This window comes from Ammospiza caudacuta, chromosome 17 (assembly GCF_027887145.1).
Source record: "Ammospiza caudacuta isolate bAmmCau1 chromosome 17, bAmmCau1.pri, whole genome shotgun sequence".
Lineage (NCBI taxonomy): Eukaryota > Metazoa > Chordata > Aves > Passeriformes > Passerellidae > Ammospiza > Ammospiza caudacuta.
Genome location: NC_080609.1, coordinates 11813655 through 11830626, shown reverse-complemented (window position 1 = coordinate 11830626; position 16972 = coordinate 11813655). Strand labels below are relative to the sequence as shown.

General features: G+C 41.5%; 1 protein-coding gene across 6 annotated transcripts in view; it reads left to right on the top strand.

Moving 5' to 3' along the window:
* The window catches only part of PDGFA (platelet derived growth factor subunit A), a 35097-nt gene that overhangs the window by 9505 nt on the left and 8620 nt on the right, over positions 1 to 16972 (top strand). For 2 of the 6 annotated variants that reach the window (XM_058815964.1, XM_058815963.1), the window contains exons 4-6: positions 1962 to 2149; positions 8720 to 8846; positions 16656 to 16829. In XM_058815964.1, the coding sequence (XP_058671947.1) occupies positions 1962 to 2149; positions 8720 to 8846; positions 16656 to 16789 (449 nt within the window). In that variant the 3' untranslated portion in view covers positions 16790 to 16829. Of the gene's footprint in view, positions 1 to 1961; positions 2150 to 8719; positions 8847 to 10462; positions 10546 to 11538; positions 11653 to 11758; positions 14990 to 16655; positions 16830 to 16972 lie in introns of those variants that run through there. The other 4 variants (XR_009275436.1, XR_009275437.1, XM_058815966.1 and 1 more) reach the window with 4 other exon arrangements.

Genomic DNA, 16972 nt, shown 5'->3' with positions numbered 1-16972 from the left:
GAAAAATGTGACATGCACAAAGGGAAAAAAGGGCCATTTCTAGCTTCTGCTTTTCTTTTTGCACAAAACGAGCCATTGCCTGAGAAGCTGTCTTCTGGAGGATGTCCGTAGGAGACAGACATGCACAAATTCTTTACATTCACTTTCTTGTTGCAGCATGTTGGAAAGCTAGACCTTGGTTAGAAAATGTTGTGATATTCAATGTATAATTCATAGTGTGGGGAACAACTACAGCAGTGTGCTTTAAAAAACATCAACAGTTGGTAGAGTTTTCAGTACAGAAGCTCCACAAAAGGAAACAGCTTGACTCTTTATTCACAAGAAAAATACAGTTTATCCCAAAAATTAAAAGCCATTGATGGAAACGCTGGGGCATTGATTTCCATCACTGTGTAGGGCAGCAGGCATGTTTACAGGGGATTTTATCCTTATTAATGGTGATGAGGATGCAAAAAATCCCAAATATAAATTAAAAAAGGGGCATGAGAATAGGATTTAGGTGCAGTGCTTGTTCATCTGATTAGCTGTGAGTGTTCCACCATTCCACTGGCCTGTGGAAAACATCGCTGGTGCTATCCCTGGTGGGTAATTCAGCGTGTTTGTCCTTGGAGCTGTGGTGGCAGGCAGAGCCAGCCCAGCTTGCTGTCAGCAGGGATTTGCAGTGTGAGTTGGCAGCGCCTTGGCTGCCTGGGGAGAGCAGCGGTGCTGGAGCAGCCGGCGACGTTGGCGCCTCACCCTGCAAGGTGCTGGGTGCCTCCCCACCACAGGCACTGGGAACTGGGTGTGCTCAGTACCTTGTGGGAGTTGCCAGCTATCTTGCAGGATTGCATCTGTTAATTTTCTTGAGTTCATGGCACTGGGGGCTGAGTGTAAGGATTTTCACGCTGTTTAGTCTATTGAGATGCATCTTTCAAAGCTAAGCCTAGATTTCCATGTTGCAGGCACAGGCTAGGCCTGAGCTTCTTGTACTTAAGAACTAAGTGAAGAAGTGCAGGCAGTGTTCCAGTTCCCTGACACATCTAACCCAAAGCTATCACAAGCTTCCACTGTAAGGCAAAAAAAAAAAAAAATCCCAGCTGTCTTTGGAGAACTTATCAGCAAACAACTTGTCCCTGAAATTGCTATTTTTTTCTGGACTGTTTTGAAATATCAGTGTGACTTCTTAAACAGTTCCTAGGTTGATGATGATAAATGGTTTGGATCATGGCAACATCACACAGTAGTACAGAGCTACTCTCTATAATCCTGAACAAGCTCACCTTACCTGAGCCCTCCAGGATATTGGTTTAGCTGCAGGTTTTCCCATCATGCTGCTCTGGTGGTTTTGCATCATTCAAGAAATAACAAATTAAATAAAACCCACCATCTACAAAGCTTTGATGATTGCAGGAAAAATAGTAGTTGCCCTTTGGAATGGTGGATAAACCAGACTCCCTGATGTGGGGATGTTAAAGTTCTGGAAGTGGAAACCCAAGTCTTGAAAGTTTCAAGCTGGTGCAGGTTGTTTCCCAGCTGTGCAAATTGGGTATGATACAGATAATCCTCAGTTTGACTTCTGAGCTGGTGTTTGCTAGGTGTGATGGTATTTGTGTGAAGAGGTGCTGGAAAGCAACAGCTGCTGTTGCACAGTGACTCTGAGGGGTCACAGTCACTCTGCACTAGGGGGTCATTGAATGTGGAGGAGCTTCTGGCTTTCTGTCACTTCCAGAGCCAGGATTGCCTTATCTCATGGCATGTGCTCCAAGCTGTGTCGGGAGCCAGGCCACTGCAAACCCTCATTGCAGGGCTGGGCTTTGGGAGCGAGTCAGGCTTGTCCCCAGGGTAAGAGCACAGCTCAGCTGTGAGCACACAGCGCTCAGCGCTGGCTCACCAGTCACCAGTGGGGACTGGGAGCAGTGACCCCACGTGTACCTCATCCCCATGGGCGCTCACCTGGGGCTCTGACTCTCCTGTGCCCGCAGAGGAGGCCATCCCGGCGGTGTGCAAGACGCGGACGGTGATCTACGAGATACCTCGGAGCCAGATCGACCCCACCTCGGCCAACTTCCTGATATGGCCGCCCTGCGTGGAGGTGAAGCGCTGCACCGGCTGCTGCAACACCAGCAGCGTCAAGTGCCAGCCCTCCCGGATACACCACAGGAGTGTCAAGGTGAGCAGGGGCTGCAGGGCCCTCCCTGGCTCCTCTGCAGCCTGGAAACTCCCCTTACCCCTCTGCCTGTGTGACCCAAATCTCTGCTGTCCATCCTTGCATAGAACGCCCCTCTCCGCTTATGGCCTTTTCAAGTTACATGGTCATTTGGAAATCTTGGGTTTGGATTTGGTTTTCACAGGATTCCCTTTAGGTTTTGTCTTTTTTCCTTGGTTTTTTTTTTTTTTTTTTGGCAATGAAAATAAAGTTGATTGTGCCTTTCCCATGATCTCGCGCAGTACAGATCTTAAAGTTAAGAAGATAAAATGACTCAAGGGGCATTGGACTTAAAAAAATAAATAAATCACAGTATGGAATGCTGTTTTCTTAATTAAATATTATGCAGCCTAAATTGGGCTTTTATATTTGACAACATAACACTTTTGATCTGAAAAAATGTGTTTCAAATTATCTTACCCCAGGGATAGAAGACTCAACAGCTTCATGCTGTATTTACTCATTAGACAAAATCCCTATTGCAACTTTCCAGTAAATATTACGTGAAATATTTATGTTCATTTGGCTTCACTGTGTTCTAATTTTTATCAGTATTTAAACAAGTGCTGTTGATCTACATCTGTGTGTAGGAGATTAGACTTACACTTAGCATTCATATTGTGAAGACTCTGAGTTGTTGTTGCCCTGAATTTCTTAAAAGCAGAATTAAAATAAACCCCACCACATTCTTGAATGTAAAATTGCTCAGCACAACACACTGATTGCTGCACTTGCAATGGATTTCTTGAGAAAAGTGCTGTTCACTTAGTGCTGTACATCCTAAAACAAAAATAAGGCACCTAAGCCATTTCATTGTTTTTCATACACTGTTTTTCATACATGCAGACGTGTCTGGGCAGGATTTCTTTTTCTTTTCTGTTTCTGAACATCTGAGAGCAATGTTTTTGTATCCAAATACGCTGGAGAAACATATGAGATTCCCTCAGTGTTCCCAAAAATAATCATGCTTTACACTTGCTTGCTGCCTTGCCTTTGTGGGATACGCTTTGCAGAAACAATTAAAAATTATATAAAAATTGGGGTCAATAATTACTTGAGGGCTGAGAACAAAGTGGGGAGATTGAAGAACTACAATTGTAAACCTCTCTGAATAGGAGCTAAACAGCAAAGTGCCTCAGGGCTGTGATATTTAGTGCTGTTGCCTTTGGGTTTGATGCAGCTTCCCCTTGATTTTGTGTAGCAGCAAACATGTACAGAGCAGCTGGATGTGCTCAGCAATGAGCTGAGACGTGTGATGAACTTGCTGTTTGTACCTGTGTGTGATATTGAACAATATTGTGAGATTGTGCTTCTCTCCTGGCCCTGAGGGATGGGGCAGATGACAGATGAGATAGAGACTCAAACTCCTGGCAGCAGTTTTGCAGGATGGCACTGCTGGGGCTGCTTCTCCAGCACACCACCATGTTGAAGGAATTTTAGTCTCTCAGCCCCTTGTAGTGCTTTTAGATTTGCATTCATTTTAGTAGGGCACAAGCTAAAAGTAGGCTCAGCTGAGCAGCTGCTTTTCGTGGCTGTGTAAATATATTGCCACCAGCAATATCAATATACGTCAGCCAGCTTTGGAGGACATTTTTTTTTCCAAGCTCCAAGACTGCTCCAAACAGTCATTAAGTAGCAGGGGGAAAAAGGACAAGAGGTCAAGCAGGAACAGGATGTTCATTGTAAAGGTTGTAGGCTGACCCCACTGTAACACCAGAACTCTTAGAACAGAATCCATATTTATGCCCTCCAGAGTCAGATCCCCTTGTAGCTTTGATGTAATTGATGGTTTTCTGAGCCTTTTGCCAATCCTAAGTTTAGAGCTGAATGTCTGCTCATGCCATTAAGTAGCTGGCTCAGAGCGAGGGTCCCTGGAAAGGTGGGAGCGGTTTTGGAGAGCCTTCTCAGCTGCAGTGCATTGGAAAGCCAGCTTGTGTTTTCCCCTGATGTCAGACTGCATAAAAGCTCTCTTTTGATGGAACATTGAAAAGGCTTTCCCCGCTTCCTCCTCATTGACAAGGTAGTGAGATCATAGCTGGCCCATTCACACTAGAAAAATGTTCATCCAGAAAGGTCAGCAAGTGGGTTTGCATCATCCAACAGGCCAAAGCAAAGGGTGTTTTCTTTGTCTCACTGAGGGCCACTGTAGTCAAGGTTAAGAGACAGCTGGGGCAGGGTGGGAGGAGCAGTGGAGGTGCTTGTGTTGGGGCATTTCATTCCTGGGACATGATTCAAAGGCTGGAGGGTTCAGGGATTTCCTTTTTTCGTCTTCACTGAGCTCTCATCAGTGAAATACCATTTATGTGGAACTGAAGCTGTGGGGAGGCTCCAAGCCAGGGAGTTTGGTGGATCAGCTTCCCTGAAATGGCTCTTGTGAGGTTTCCCTTTCACAGGGTGGGTTTCATTAGTGCAAGGTGGGTTTGCCCTGCCTGGTGACAGTGAGCCCATGAGAGCTCTGGTCCTAAAGACATCTCTGTTCAGCAAACTGCACATGCACAGCCTTGCAGAACTCAGACTGGGATGGAGAGGCTGGATGGGAGCTGCTCTTTGATGGGAGGGAAAGGATTCCATTTCTCTCCTCATAGAGCAATGCTGACAAGGATGGGGGAGTTAGGGGTGGTTAGGGGTGTTGGTGTCTGTTTCAGAGAGATTTTCTCCTCTGTGTTCAAAAGCATTTCAGTAATATCTGCAGATCCTGTTGCCTCTGTCCAGTGAGTTCAGTACTTACCAAGTACCAGACTATAATTTATTTGGGGGGTTCTGAACAAGAGTCTTCCCAAGAGGCTTTTTCAGCATGGTGTTGTTCTTGGTGAGTTTGGTCAGAGAAGCAGAAAATCATTAGTATTCTGGAGCAAATCCTGCCTATACTACTAATTTTGAATTAGTAGTTCAGGATGAGCTGTTCAGCAGAGCTACCCAGCCTCAGAGAGGGTTGAAAAGGCCTTGCAGAACACATGGGGTGTACAGGTGAAATGGCTGTATGTCACATTTGCAGGTTCAATAACCTTTTTCTTCTGCCATTGGGATAAGCAGCACTTGGATTGAGCTGTGGCTTAACTGCAATTGCAGGCAGGACCAGGTATCAAAGGTCAGTTTAGGAAAAGGAGAAACAAAGGGAACCCTGACAGAGGTGAAGGCGGAAAAGCAGCGAGGTGCCCTTGGAGCATGGGAAGCCCTGTCAGCCTGGCAGGGTCTGGCTGCTCTGCTCAGGGACACAGGGACCTCACAGAGCCATTCCTGCCCTCCTGTCCCTGCAGCACTGACTTGCCAGGCCCTGAAGGCTCCTGATGCCTTCCCAGTCCTTTAGTCTCTCTTGACTCACATCTTCCTCACAGACAGGCTTTCCCTCCATTGTATCAGCACACAATTATTTTAATATGGAAGCAATAGATGATTCCAAGAAGTATCCTCATTCAGTTGCTTTTTGGGCTTGTTTCCATCCAGTATTTAAGTATCAGCACATGAGTTCTGCTGTTATGAGGAATTGTCTCTGCTGACACTTCTTTTGCGAGCTCCTGCCCATGATAAATTTTAGCTTCATGCTGGAGGTGTTCTGGACATTTCTACTTACAGTCTTGCTTTTTTCCCCCCCCTGCTATTAATCCCTGATTTCATCTCTCCTGGAGAATCAGTAAAAAAAAGTGTTCCCATGATGTTTCCATTAGCCCGCATATTTTTATCAGATTGTATTTTCGTTTTTACTTAGCCACCACACTGTACTGCAGGATGTAGATCTAGAATCTACACTGATGCAAGTGTGGTGTCACTGATTATATACTATTTGAGAAGCTAATCACTTATTTCACTGTCTTGCTCTCAAAGAGTTTTTATGTAGTGATATTTTCTGGATCTGGAGGGCTTGAGGATTTTTATTTTTGTTACATTAGAGACAAGTAAAAGGAGCTTGTTGATTTGTCGAGGACTGACCAACTCAAAGTTCTGTGTAATACACTTGAGCAACTTTACAATATGAATGCCAGGGAGAAAAATACAAAGAAGAAAAAAACTTTGAATTTGCACACAAGGCCAAATCCCATGCTGTTGGCACAGCTAGCCCTGTTTATACCCACTGAAAATGTGACCTGCAGCCTTCATCGCTGTAGATCAGCACTGTGTGTGGCAGCAGGTGTTAACAGGTGACACAGACACAGCAGTTTATCTGGTTTGTGCTGCTTCACTTCCAGTATTTGCAACATCTACAAAATGAAATTCCTTTAACTTGTGTAGCGTGAAGTAGGGCAGTGGAACGTGTGCTGGATTGTATTTTAACTACAACGCTAAAAGCCAGCTTCAAATTGCTGCATAAATTCATTATGATCCCCCACAAAGTTTCTGTTTTTTTAACTGTTGTTTAATACCAAATAGCCACAGGAACTGCATATATCTTTCAGTTTGTAAAACAGGCGAAACAAGGACAGACTTTTAAAAGCTTGATTACAGTTTATTTTTGTTGTGTGTAATTTTCAATGAGACTGGTTTATTCTAACAGCTGTAATAAGCATGACAGATCTGAGAGCTGTTTTGTGATTGCTGGGTCCCTTTCTTTGTCTCTGATGATGGAGGTGTCTTAATTACTGTTTGTTTTCATAAATTTTAAGGATTAGTCATCCTTTGACACCAGATGACTCAGTTGTACCATACATTTTCCAATCATGGTGTTCAAAGGCTTGATGGAGTTGGGTTCTGATAGGAAATTTTGAAACTGTTTCAACCCATAGTTAGTGTTTCAGATAAAGTGTTCTGGTATGTCATGGCCAGCTCCTAATCTGTTTACATGGAGAGCTGACAGTTTCAGAATATACCTTTTAATGTGGGTACTTTAGTTATTGCATCTGGCTCTGTAACTTTGGTTTGCTGGATGAAATGAAAATCATCTCCAGATCCTGTTGACACAAGGGGTGGTGACTAAAACATGGATCTGAACTCCTTGCTCTGTGAAAGCTTAGATCTCCTATTGGCTTTAGAAAGGCCAGGATTTCGCTCTAGCTTCTCTCACTGGCATTCAGAGGCCCTTGACAGTTGTGACCCCAGAGCCAGAAGAGTTTTTCTGGGAGCTGGCCATAGAATGTGTTTTTCCAGCCACCACTCTCATTTTGTGACAGTGTTGTTCCAGTTTTGAAAGGGCAGGGGAATGATTTTCGCAGTGTGAAGATTGATTTGGAGCATTGAATCCCCACCAAACACACAAGGAGGTCATGGCTGGGAGTGTCACTGTGGATGCTTTATTTGGTAGTGACTGCAGCTTTTGGATGGACCAGCCTTTATGGCTTTGTCATGTAACTTCTGTAGAGACAACCAGCCTGCCCTGTCCTTCTGCTCCCTCACCTCATTTATACAGCATCCCTGTGACTTGTGGTCTTCTTGTTTGCTGGGACAGCCACACTGCTGTGCCCAATTGTCAGATGGGTAGGTCTGAGAAGCCATGATTTAATTGTAGTGATTTCCATTGCAAGGAAATGCTCAGCACCTATTCTGCAGCGTCCAACACAGTTGAGAGCTGAACACAGGACCCCTTACAAAGTCTCTAGTATTCTCCTTGCCCACATCAGGTCATATTCCCTTGCATGGCCCTGACCATCATGCGCACTACACTTAGCACAAGTCAGTGCCCAGCATCCCATGAGCCATTTCAGTACCTCAGAACATCAGTGCTCTGCCCCCTCTGCCATTCCTCCTCTCCTGGCTGCCAACCTGTGAGTCAGGATGTTCAGAATCCCCCACCCCAACATCCTTCTGTTCTGCCTTGGTTTCCTTAAGATGAGAGATCTGCATGTAGCCGGAGCTGCTCCAGCATGATCCTTCCTCCAACCTCAACTTGCCCTCCAGACATTTTTATTTAAGGATGCCATAAGTGGAACAGTGCAGTTGTGAACACTTGGAAGGACTGGGGAGAAATATTCTGTCTGCCAGCTTTCCACAATAAAGCCAAAGGCTGGACCCAGTTCAGGAGTGGTAGTTCCTTGGACTTAAAAACTGTGCTTGAGAGCTCTTGTGAACAAGCCCCAGGTTATTGCAGGGGGTGAGTAGGAATGAAACTGCTTTTTAAGGTGATGTCCAGATCCTGGTCATGTAGGGTTGAGCACTTCACATTCAGAGGACTCTGGAGACACCAATTTGTAAATAATAAAATGTATTACAAAGCAATTTAATGCCTTCACTGTCAGCCTTTAACAACACCTACAGAAGATTGTGCTAAAAGTGGCAGTTTACAAGAAAAACCACTGATTTCAATCTGTATAGAAGTTTATTGTGATACATGTGGAAACTGAGTTGCTTAAAACATCAAACCAAAATGAATGGGAAATTGTTTTATCTCTTGGGGGAAAATTGTTTCAAACTACTGAACTTGAATAAACAAATAGTCTGTGCAATAAATAGTTACACGATGCACAATTAAGATAAAAGATGATTAGTATGCTAATATTTTATATGGGTTTGGCTACATTAAAAATAGAGGTATATAGTTATCTGTCTTCAGTTCTGAACTGTAACCTTGTTGATGTGTCTCAGTACATACCTCATCGTATTTTATAGGTGGCAAAAGTGGAGTATGTTAGAAAAAAGCCAAAATTAAAAGAAGTTCTGGTGAGATTAGAAGAGCATATGGAATGCACCTGTACATCATCAAATACTAATTCAGATTATAGAGAAGAAGAAACTGGTATGTTTTCCTTTTATTTTTGCATTAATGCTGATTTCATATGGACCTCATTTTTATATTAGTAAAGAACGTAAAACAAACGTTGCTTACAGTGAACTGAGTAGAGAAGTTCCCAGCTACTTTTCTGTGTTGAAGATGCCAAATGAGGGCCAGTTTGTGCTGTATAAGGAGCATGGATTTAAAATTTAATGTGTATCACTTCTCATTAGGTTGGCCTTTAAATAAATACAAATGCCCAGTAGTGTTCAGGTCTTGCTTCACTAAGTTAAAGGTTGTCATGTTGCAGCTCGTGGATGAACTCTGTTGCCTAATTTCTTTAGACTTTGTGGATAACACTGAGATTTACTTGACCTTGGGGAAAATATGAATGAAATTAATGTAAAGCACTTGGGAATGAATTCAGGATTCAGGGCTAAGGAGTTAGTTTGGAAACAACATTGCTCATTCCTGTTGTTTCTTTACAGATGTATACTCAAGAATTTGTCAGTTGTGGCATTAAACCTAAATTTGCCTTGTCAAGACAACCCTTGAGTTACAACAGGGAAAGATTTGTGGGGAAAAATTACTTCCAATCTGGCTTTCATAAAATCATTCTAAATTAATCTAAAAATCATTGGCTCTGATCTACTTACCACAGTGCAATCAATGCAGAGCTCAGCACACTTATTCAGGAAACCCACTATGGTAGAAAAGACATTTCCTTTTCTCCTGATACTGGTTGAAGGTTGCTGTAAAAGGTTGTTTTGCACCTCTGCAGGGAATTTAAGGGTGCAGTAGAACCAGCCCAAAATTAAAAAGTCAGTGAAGAGCAGCTAAACATAGGAGGAAAGCTGCCCAAAGGTGATAGGTTTTGTAGGTGGCTGGGTGAGGAAGGGTTTTCTGTACTGGCTCCATCCAGCAGGGAGACATAAACCTGGTCCAAGCAAATGTAAACTTTAGTTGCTATGTACAGAGCAGAGGAGTTAGAATTTCTATGAAAGCAATTTTACTGGACATCAATTTATCATCAGAGCTGAGTGTTTAGCTGAAACCAGGTGGAGTTATTAGACAAAACCACATATAAAGTGGCTATTTTTAAATGTGGGTATGGTTCGAGACATTTTCTATGTCTCCCATTTGGGAAAAAAAGTTCCATTAGATCAATTTCAGTTTTTCACATTGTCTTTAATTGCCATAGACTAAGCAGCTATGATTTTAAGATCAAAATTTTTGGTTTTGATATGTGTAAAAACTGGGGCAGAATTGTCATGGAAAAATGCATATTTCTAGGATTTAATTGCTGATAGGAGCAAAACTTGCACCCAGCAAGTGGATGGTGAGCTGAAAATAGCTCAACTCCAGAACTGAAGGCAAATGTTGAGTACTGCATGGTAACAGCAATTATAGATGGATCCTGGGAATGACGTGGGCAATGCCAACTTCGTTTATTATTTCTTTACTTTTGTGTAATTACTTTGTAAACTCAATGTCAAATCAGACGTTATAAAGTTATTACTTTAATGCAAAGGATAATGAGATTTCTTGGAAATGTAAACGGTTTGAGTATTTATGACTTCAGTGTTACACGAAATGCATTACCTTAGGGCTTTTCACCAGCCCTGCCCTTATGTTAACAGGAAGGCCTAGGGAATCAGGTAAAAAACGGAAACGAAAAAAGTTAAAACCAACATAAAACCTACTGGAACTATTTGATATTCAGGTAGGACCTATATGCTGAACACCCTAATAGCACAAGTACTGGAAAACTTAATCAAATATCATCACTTCAACTTAATCACTGTTCAAAATCTTGACACTTGCTACCTCAAGGCTGCAAAGAGATTAGATTTGATTGGCTTTGATAATTCTACCTGCTGGTATTTTCCCTTTAAGCTCCACATCACCATCAGCATCTTGCATTCTTGAGCTACTTCCTTTTCTTGCCTTTTTGATTTCTTTTTTATTGGAGGGTGCTAATACTTCAGCTTCTGAAATCTCAAGTTCCATTGCCTCTGCTTGTGTTTCATTATTATTGATTTCTGAGGTCAAAACATCACGTGATAATGCATGAATGAATTTCCAGGTTACAAATCATTGTGTTCCCAGTCCTTGGCTGTGAAACATTCAGTGCACATACAGCAAATATTATTCGTGTGACCATCAAACCCACGTTCTGGCATGAACTGGGGTTGATTGCACATGCACCTGACACAGTCTGATGATCTGCTTACTTGACCAGAAAGATGCTAAGAAATGCCTTTTTTGTGTGTGTTGCAGAGTCCTGTGTTACTTACACCAGAAAATTAAGATCTTTATTTTTGGTCTGTTCAGTCTCAGTAGGATGATGATAGTCAGTCATCAAAATTCATGAGGTTTTCAGTGTAGTGAGAAACTAACACCCTCTCAATGCAAAAATGACTGAAATCCTTTGGCCAACATATTAGCAATGTATGATGATGGCGACACACATTCCAAATTAAATATGTAATTTCCATTTCTTAATGACTTGAAAGTATGTAAACTGCAGCACTTGCAATTGATTCTGGTATTTGGAGTGGGAATGATTTGGATTTTGCAGTGTCTGTGCCTAACGCCTGGATGATGGTGAATTTAATTTCAAGCCCCTGTTTTTGCACATGAACTCCCAGTGGCAATTTTCATTTATACATATGTATAATTTCTAAAGAATGCTAAACTTGATATCCTGTTTCAGATTAACAGGTATTTATTGGGAGTAGTATGATAGAAGCAAAGATTTTCTAAAATTCAACTTTAAAAGTGAGCATGTAAACTCAATCAAAACAGCATTTAGAACTTCTTGTCCCAGGTTAGTGACGCTTCATGCAGAACAGTTTTTTTTTAAGTCATCTACTTCAAGGACAGGACCTTTGATTCTAATCATAGAGTTATTGTATCTTTTTTCTCTCCTGCAGATGTAAGGTGAAAATAAGCTAGAAAAAAAACTTCTCTCTGGGACATGGATGTACATGGTTTGTTACATTCCTGAACCTACTATGTATGGTGCTTATTGACTGTATACTTTATTTGTTCTCCTGTGTGAAAAAAACTGGCTCAAAAGAACACTTAATGAGAACAAAGAGACAATGTACATTTGTTTAATGTGACATCAAAGCAAGTATTGTAGCACTCTGTGAAACAATAGGAAGCTTCCCTGTCCAAAAAAGAAAAAAAAGTGAAAGAAAGAAAAACAGAAAAGAAAAAAAGACAGTTGAATGAATGGAGGATACCAAAAGAACTAAAAAACATGACACAAATCTAAGTGAATAGTGGATTTCTGTCAGAGCAGTCAACGGTGCTTTACGTCAAGAAATGTGCCTGCGTTCTTGATGAAGATGGATGGACACTGGTGGACTTCAGGCACAAAAAAAGCAGGAATGTATGAAATGATCAAATGCCACGCAAACACTATAGAACAATACATCCTTGCTTGGTGGTGTTTTAAAAGTCTATACAAAAAAACCTTCTGGGGAGCCTTAAGTGGATTTTTTTTTTACACCATAAAGTGATTATTAAGTTTTCTTTTTACTCTTTGCCTAGCTTTTTATTATCTCTTGGACTACATTTGCCAATAACACATATAAAAGACTGGTATAACAATAAGCAGAACACAAAACATTATGGTATTTCTCCTAGTGGGATGCAAACTAATGAGATGTATTAAAATAAAAATGGTATACCTATGCATAATTTTCTAGACGTTTCTTGGTTTATGTTCCCCAACCTCCCCCGTAATTTAAAGCATTACATAAAAGAAAAAAAATAAAAAGAGAAAAAAAAGAGAGATGTGCGTAAACAAATCATAGGATATCCATGCAAAAATCCTTTTTTTTTCTTTAAGACATGCCAGTTGCCTACTAGTGATATTGTGTTAGCAATTGTCATTCTTATCAGTATACAGATACTTTTATTTCACATGTTGGAGCTGTGTGAAATGTACAAATTCTTGTATCTGCATTGTATAATGTCATGGTGGCATGGGAACTACCTTGCTGCAAATATTTGAACAAAACTTAAAATTCTTTATTTTTGGTAAAATGTTATGCTTTATGTGTATTCAACAGAAATATGTGTTTTTGTAAAGGTGAAGTTTGTATTTTTATCTAAAAATTAACAGTTTTATATACCTGAGAAAGCCTGCTATGTTTTCTTGAACCAAAAAAAAAAAAAAAAAAAGAAGAAAAAAAGAAAAAAAAGCATTTTGTGGTCATATTTTTGTAGTAGAATAGCCCAAATAACATCAAAACCTATTTTAACTATAGCAGGGCAGATAAAATACTCTGGCACCAGCTCCTTTATTTTCAAAGTGCCAAAGGATTAAATGTTCAGTTCCCCACAGATTGCAGTGGGAGCCACATGGATAAATCCTTCTGTACTGCTTTGGAAATTTAGGGCTGTGCCAGATATGACATGGCTACTCACTTGGCCAAAATCACTGCCCCACCCCAGTAGTTTGGATTATGTACCCTTTGTTTTATTTGGATTATTACATTGGATATGTAAAATGAACTACTGGATTCTTTTATTTGTGAAACATCTACAAAGAGATGAAAGAGTTTTCTTAGTTTGGAACAACAAAAAAGTTTGTCTTGAAGACAGTGTTTCCACTCAAATAAAAATATATTCAAATGTGAATGAACTGCAGAACCTTCAAACAACAAAAGAGAGAGATTTTTAACCTTTCCATTTCTCTAAATATAGTTCAAACATTCCCCTCCTGTTCCTGTAGCTATGTCCAAATTCAACCAAACAAAGCAATGTTAGCTAACAGGCATTATTGGCTTCAGATGCTAATGCAGAGATAGAGTTAGTCACCGTTCTATTTTGTGATCATTTTCCCAGTGTATTTGTTGAGCACCAAAACTGGAAATACATTTAACTAAGATTGTCTGTGCTTGTTTTCCACTAAGTGTACTGTTCACGATGTTATGCACATGAATGTATGTGTCTGCGTTTAAAAAAGTGTATAAAATGTAATTTATATATTTATGTTTCAGTGGGATGCCAATAATGTTGCTCCGTTCCTTATTTTTTTTTTTTTTGTCTAAAAGATATCTAATGAAAGAAAAAAAGCCAAACATATATCCATTAAAATCATGTAGATGAAAAGCATTATGTGACCCACTCAGACACTGTGCAGGTGTGAAAGGATGTCAAAGTCACTTAAGTGGAATAGTTTGCAAAACAACTCTTGGAAAGAGTCCTGTGGTTAGACTTGCATGAGAAGGTTGTGTTTGGGTTTGTGGGCCAGCTCTTTGGGAGTGACTCCCCTGGGTATCCTGGAGCTCTGATTTACATCACGAGGGAGTCTGGCCTTGTAGCAAAGCCTTGAAAACAAAGCAAACCAAGAGGTTTTGTTGGTGCCAGCAAATAAACGTGTTATGCCAAATTCAGCACACCAGGAGAGAGTGAAGACTGAATGGGGACTTTTCCAATAGCCGTTTGTTTGAGACTTGTAGTCTTGAGTTAATTTTGTTACGAGGAATGAAACGCACATGAGTCTTTGTTGTCAAGCACAGTGTTCATACAGCATGCAGCAGAAAACACAAAATTCTCAGGGCTATGTTCTCAGCTACTATAAATTGGCAAATGTTTCTGACTTCAGATGGCCCCAAGCTAATTTACATCAGATGAGGATGCAGTCCATGGCTGTTAACTTGTGAGGAGTAGTGTCACGACACGAGCATCACTTCCTGTAGTCCAGCTGAGCTCTCACCCACCAGCCTGGGGGCTGTGGCGGGTTGTGGGATTAGTCCTCCTTCCAAATGGCAGATACAACCAGAAGGAACAGTGACACTAAAGGTTGTGACACGGGAGTCGTTAATTCAAAGTTAAGTTGGACATTTCAAGGGCCATATCCTCAGCTGGTGTAAATCACCGTGGCTCCCTTGCCTGCAATGGAGCTGTACCAGCTTACACCACTTGAGGGGCTGGTCCCTCATTCTTGCTCATCCCTTCCGCTCCTCGGTCCCGCAGGGATCTCAGATTGTTGTGTATGGTTAATGTAATCCTGTGTTCTCTAATACTTAAGCACAATAAGTGAATATAAGAATGAGTGTCAGACTTAACTTTGAATGTCCAAGCTCTGAAATGGTTTGTTTCACCATTGTGGCTGTAAATTAAACAGTTCTCTGTGCATTCGTGAATGCCGTGTCATATCTTCTTCTGCTGTCTGCTAGAGGTGGACTCCCTCTGGACTTCTCATGTGCTACATTTGGAGTGTTGCAGGGAAAGGTGTGAGCAGTTGGAGCCACAAGATATCTGATGGACAGCTCTGTGATTTGTGGGGTGGGGGGTGAGTAGGGGGCTTAATGGAGCCAAGGGTGGTGGTTGTCAAAAGTTGCACTTCCGTGCAATGCTTTAACACCTTGTTGGTTTTGTCCTTCCACATTGTAGGCAGCAGTTTGGGGATGAAATGTTTTTCTGTTTTACGTTCTGCACTCATTTCCTCTGTCCAGGGATCCAAACTTCTTGGTCTGATTATGTCTTTTTCTGAGGTCTTGCCAGATCAGAAAGGACATTCAGAGAGGACTGTCCAAGCCCAATCTCAGCATTACAATATGGTGAATGGTCACTGATTCTTTAGTCAGTTCATTACATTTAATTCAGTGCTTCATCTTTCCAGACCTGTCCTTCAGTTGATTTTGTTGAGTGAAACCAGGGACTGTGTGCCAGTTTGCTTTCCTTTTCTCCTGTCCTCTGTCCTGCCTGGCATCTGCTTTGTTAAGCAGTGCATGGTGACTGCAGGCAGTTGCTGCTCTCCCAGGTTCCGAGGTAGCTCCAGCACTTTGGCTTTAGGCTTTTTGCTCTTACTTGAAACAGCATCTTCCAATGGGCTTCAACATTCCACTTGCCTGTCCTCCTTAGGTCCATATTGCCTTTCTGTGGGCTGTTTTCCAGCCATTCTCTGACTTTTCCATCCCTCTTGTTTCTGTCTGAGGAAGGGAAATGATTTTCCCTTCCTAAGATGTGTCTCATGTCTGTTTTCTCTCCTCCTGCCTGACATACCAGCCTTTGATCTGGTAGACTCCAAATCAGTTGGTTTATCTGGGCATGTGCCCTGAGATCCTCTCTCCCAGACCCACAGGCCCATAACTGACCCCTGACATGAAAGGCAAATGCTTTAGAGAAAAAGATTCATCTTTGCATTTGGAAAAAATACTACTGAAGACTCTTTGCTAAAGCGCTGTCCAATTCCAGCAGCAGTGTGATGCTGGAATATTGGCATTGAGGCTGTTCCAGACATCTGACACTTTGACTGGGATCAGCGGCCCCGTTTATGTTTTAATTTGAATGTTTCAGACTTTATTTTGAAGTTTCAAAACTACCTCAGATTTGCATGCTCATATTTTACTGTAAAGCGAAGGAAATCATGTTTGTAGGCCCCTCTCATGGCTTTGAAAATGTTCTGGGTAGTTATCTGACCCTCACTTGGGCTGGAAATCATGGTTGCTCTAAAACAGGCATCATGTAGAGGTTTTGAATGAAGTTATTTCCTTGGTGTTTCTAATACACAGTTTGTGCTGCTAGCAGATCTCAGAGTCAGGTCAGCTCATACGAATCCCATTTAAATTTCCTTTAATTCCAGGTACAAAGCCTATCAGTGTTGCATTCCTCAAAAATGAACCTATGTTTTGTGTTTATTACTCAATTTAATTACTGTCTGTGTTCCCACATTTTATTAGCAAGGCATTATTCCGTGTCTGAGCTTTTCTGTGCTGCTCTTTGCTGTAGCATCTCTGTGGCACAGCCTTGAGCTGGTTTGTATCCCTATGTCCTCTGAAATAAAGAACTATTGTTATCCCATTTTAGGCGAGGCCGAGGCATGGAGAAAAGCCTGTGCAAGGTCATACAGCAAGGCTGTGGCAGAACCAGGGAGAGGACTCAGATCTGAGTGCTCATCCAGTGCCCTAAATCACACGACCATCTTCCCTTTCCAAGAATGAATCCTTGCACCCTTAGAGCTAAATACTGAAAAGATTGAGGGTAAGTCATTTTGCCTAATTACTGTGCATTGGATACGTGATCAAAAGCCACTGCCATATTGTCAGAGAATGTAATGATTGATGAAAATCCATCTTTCTGCCCATGCAATTATGCAGCCTTTTATCCTATCATGAGCCAGTCAT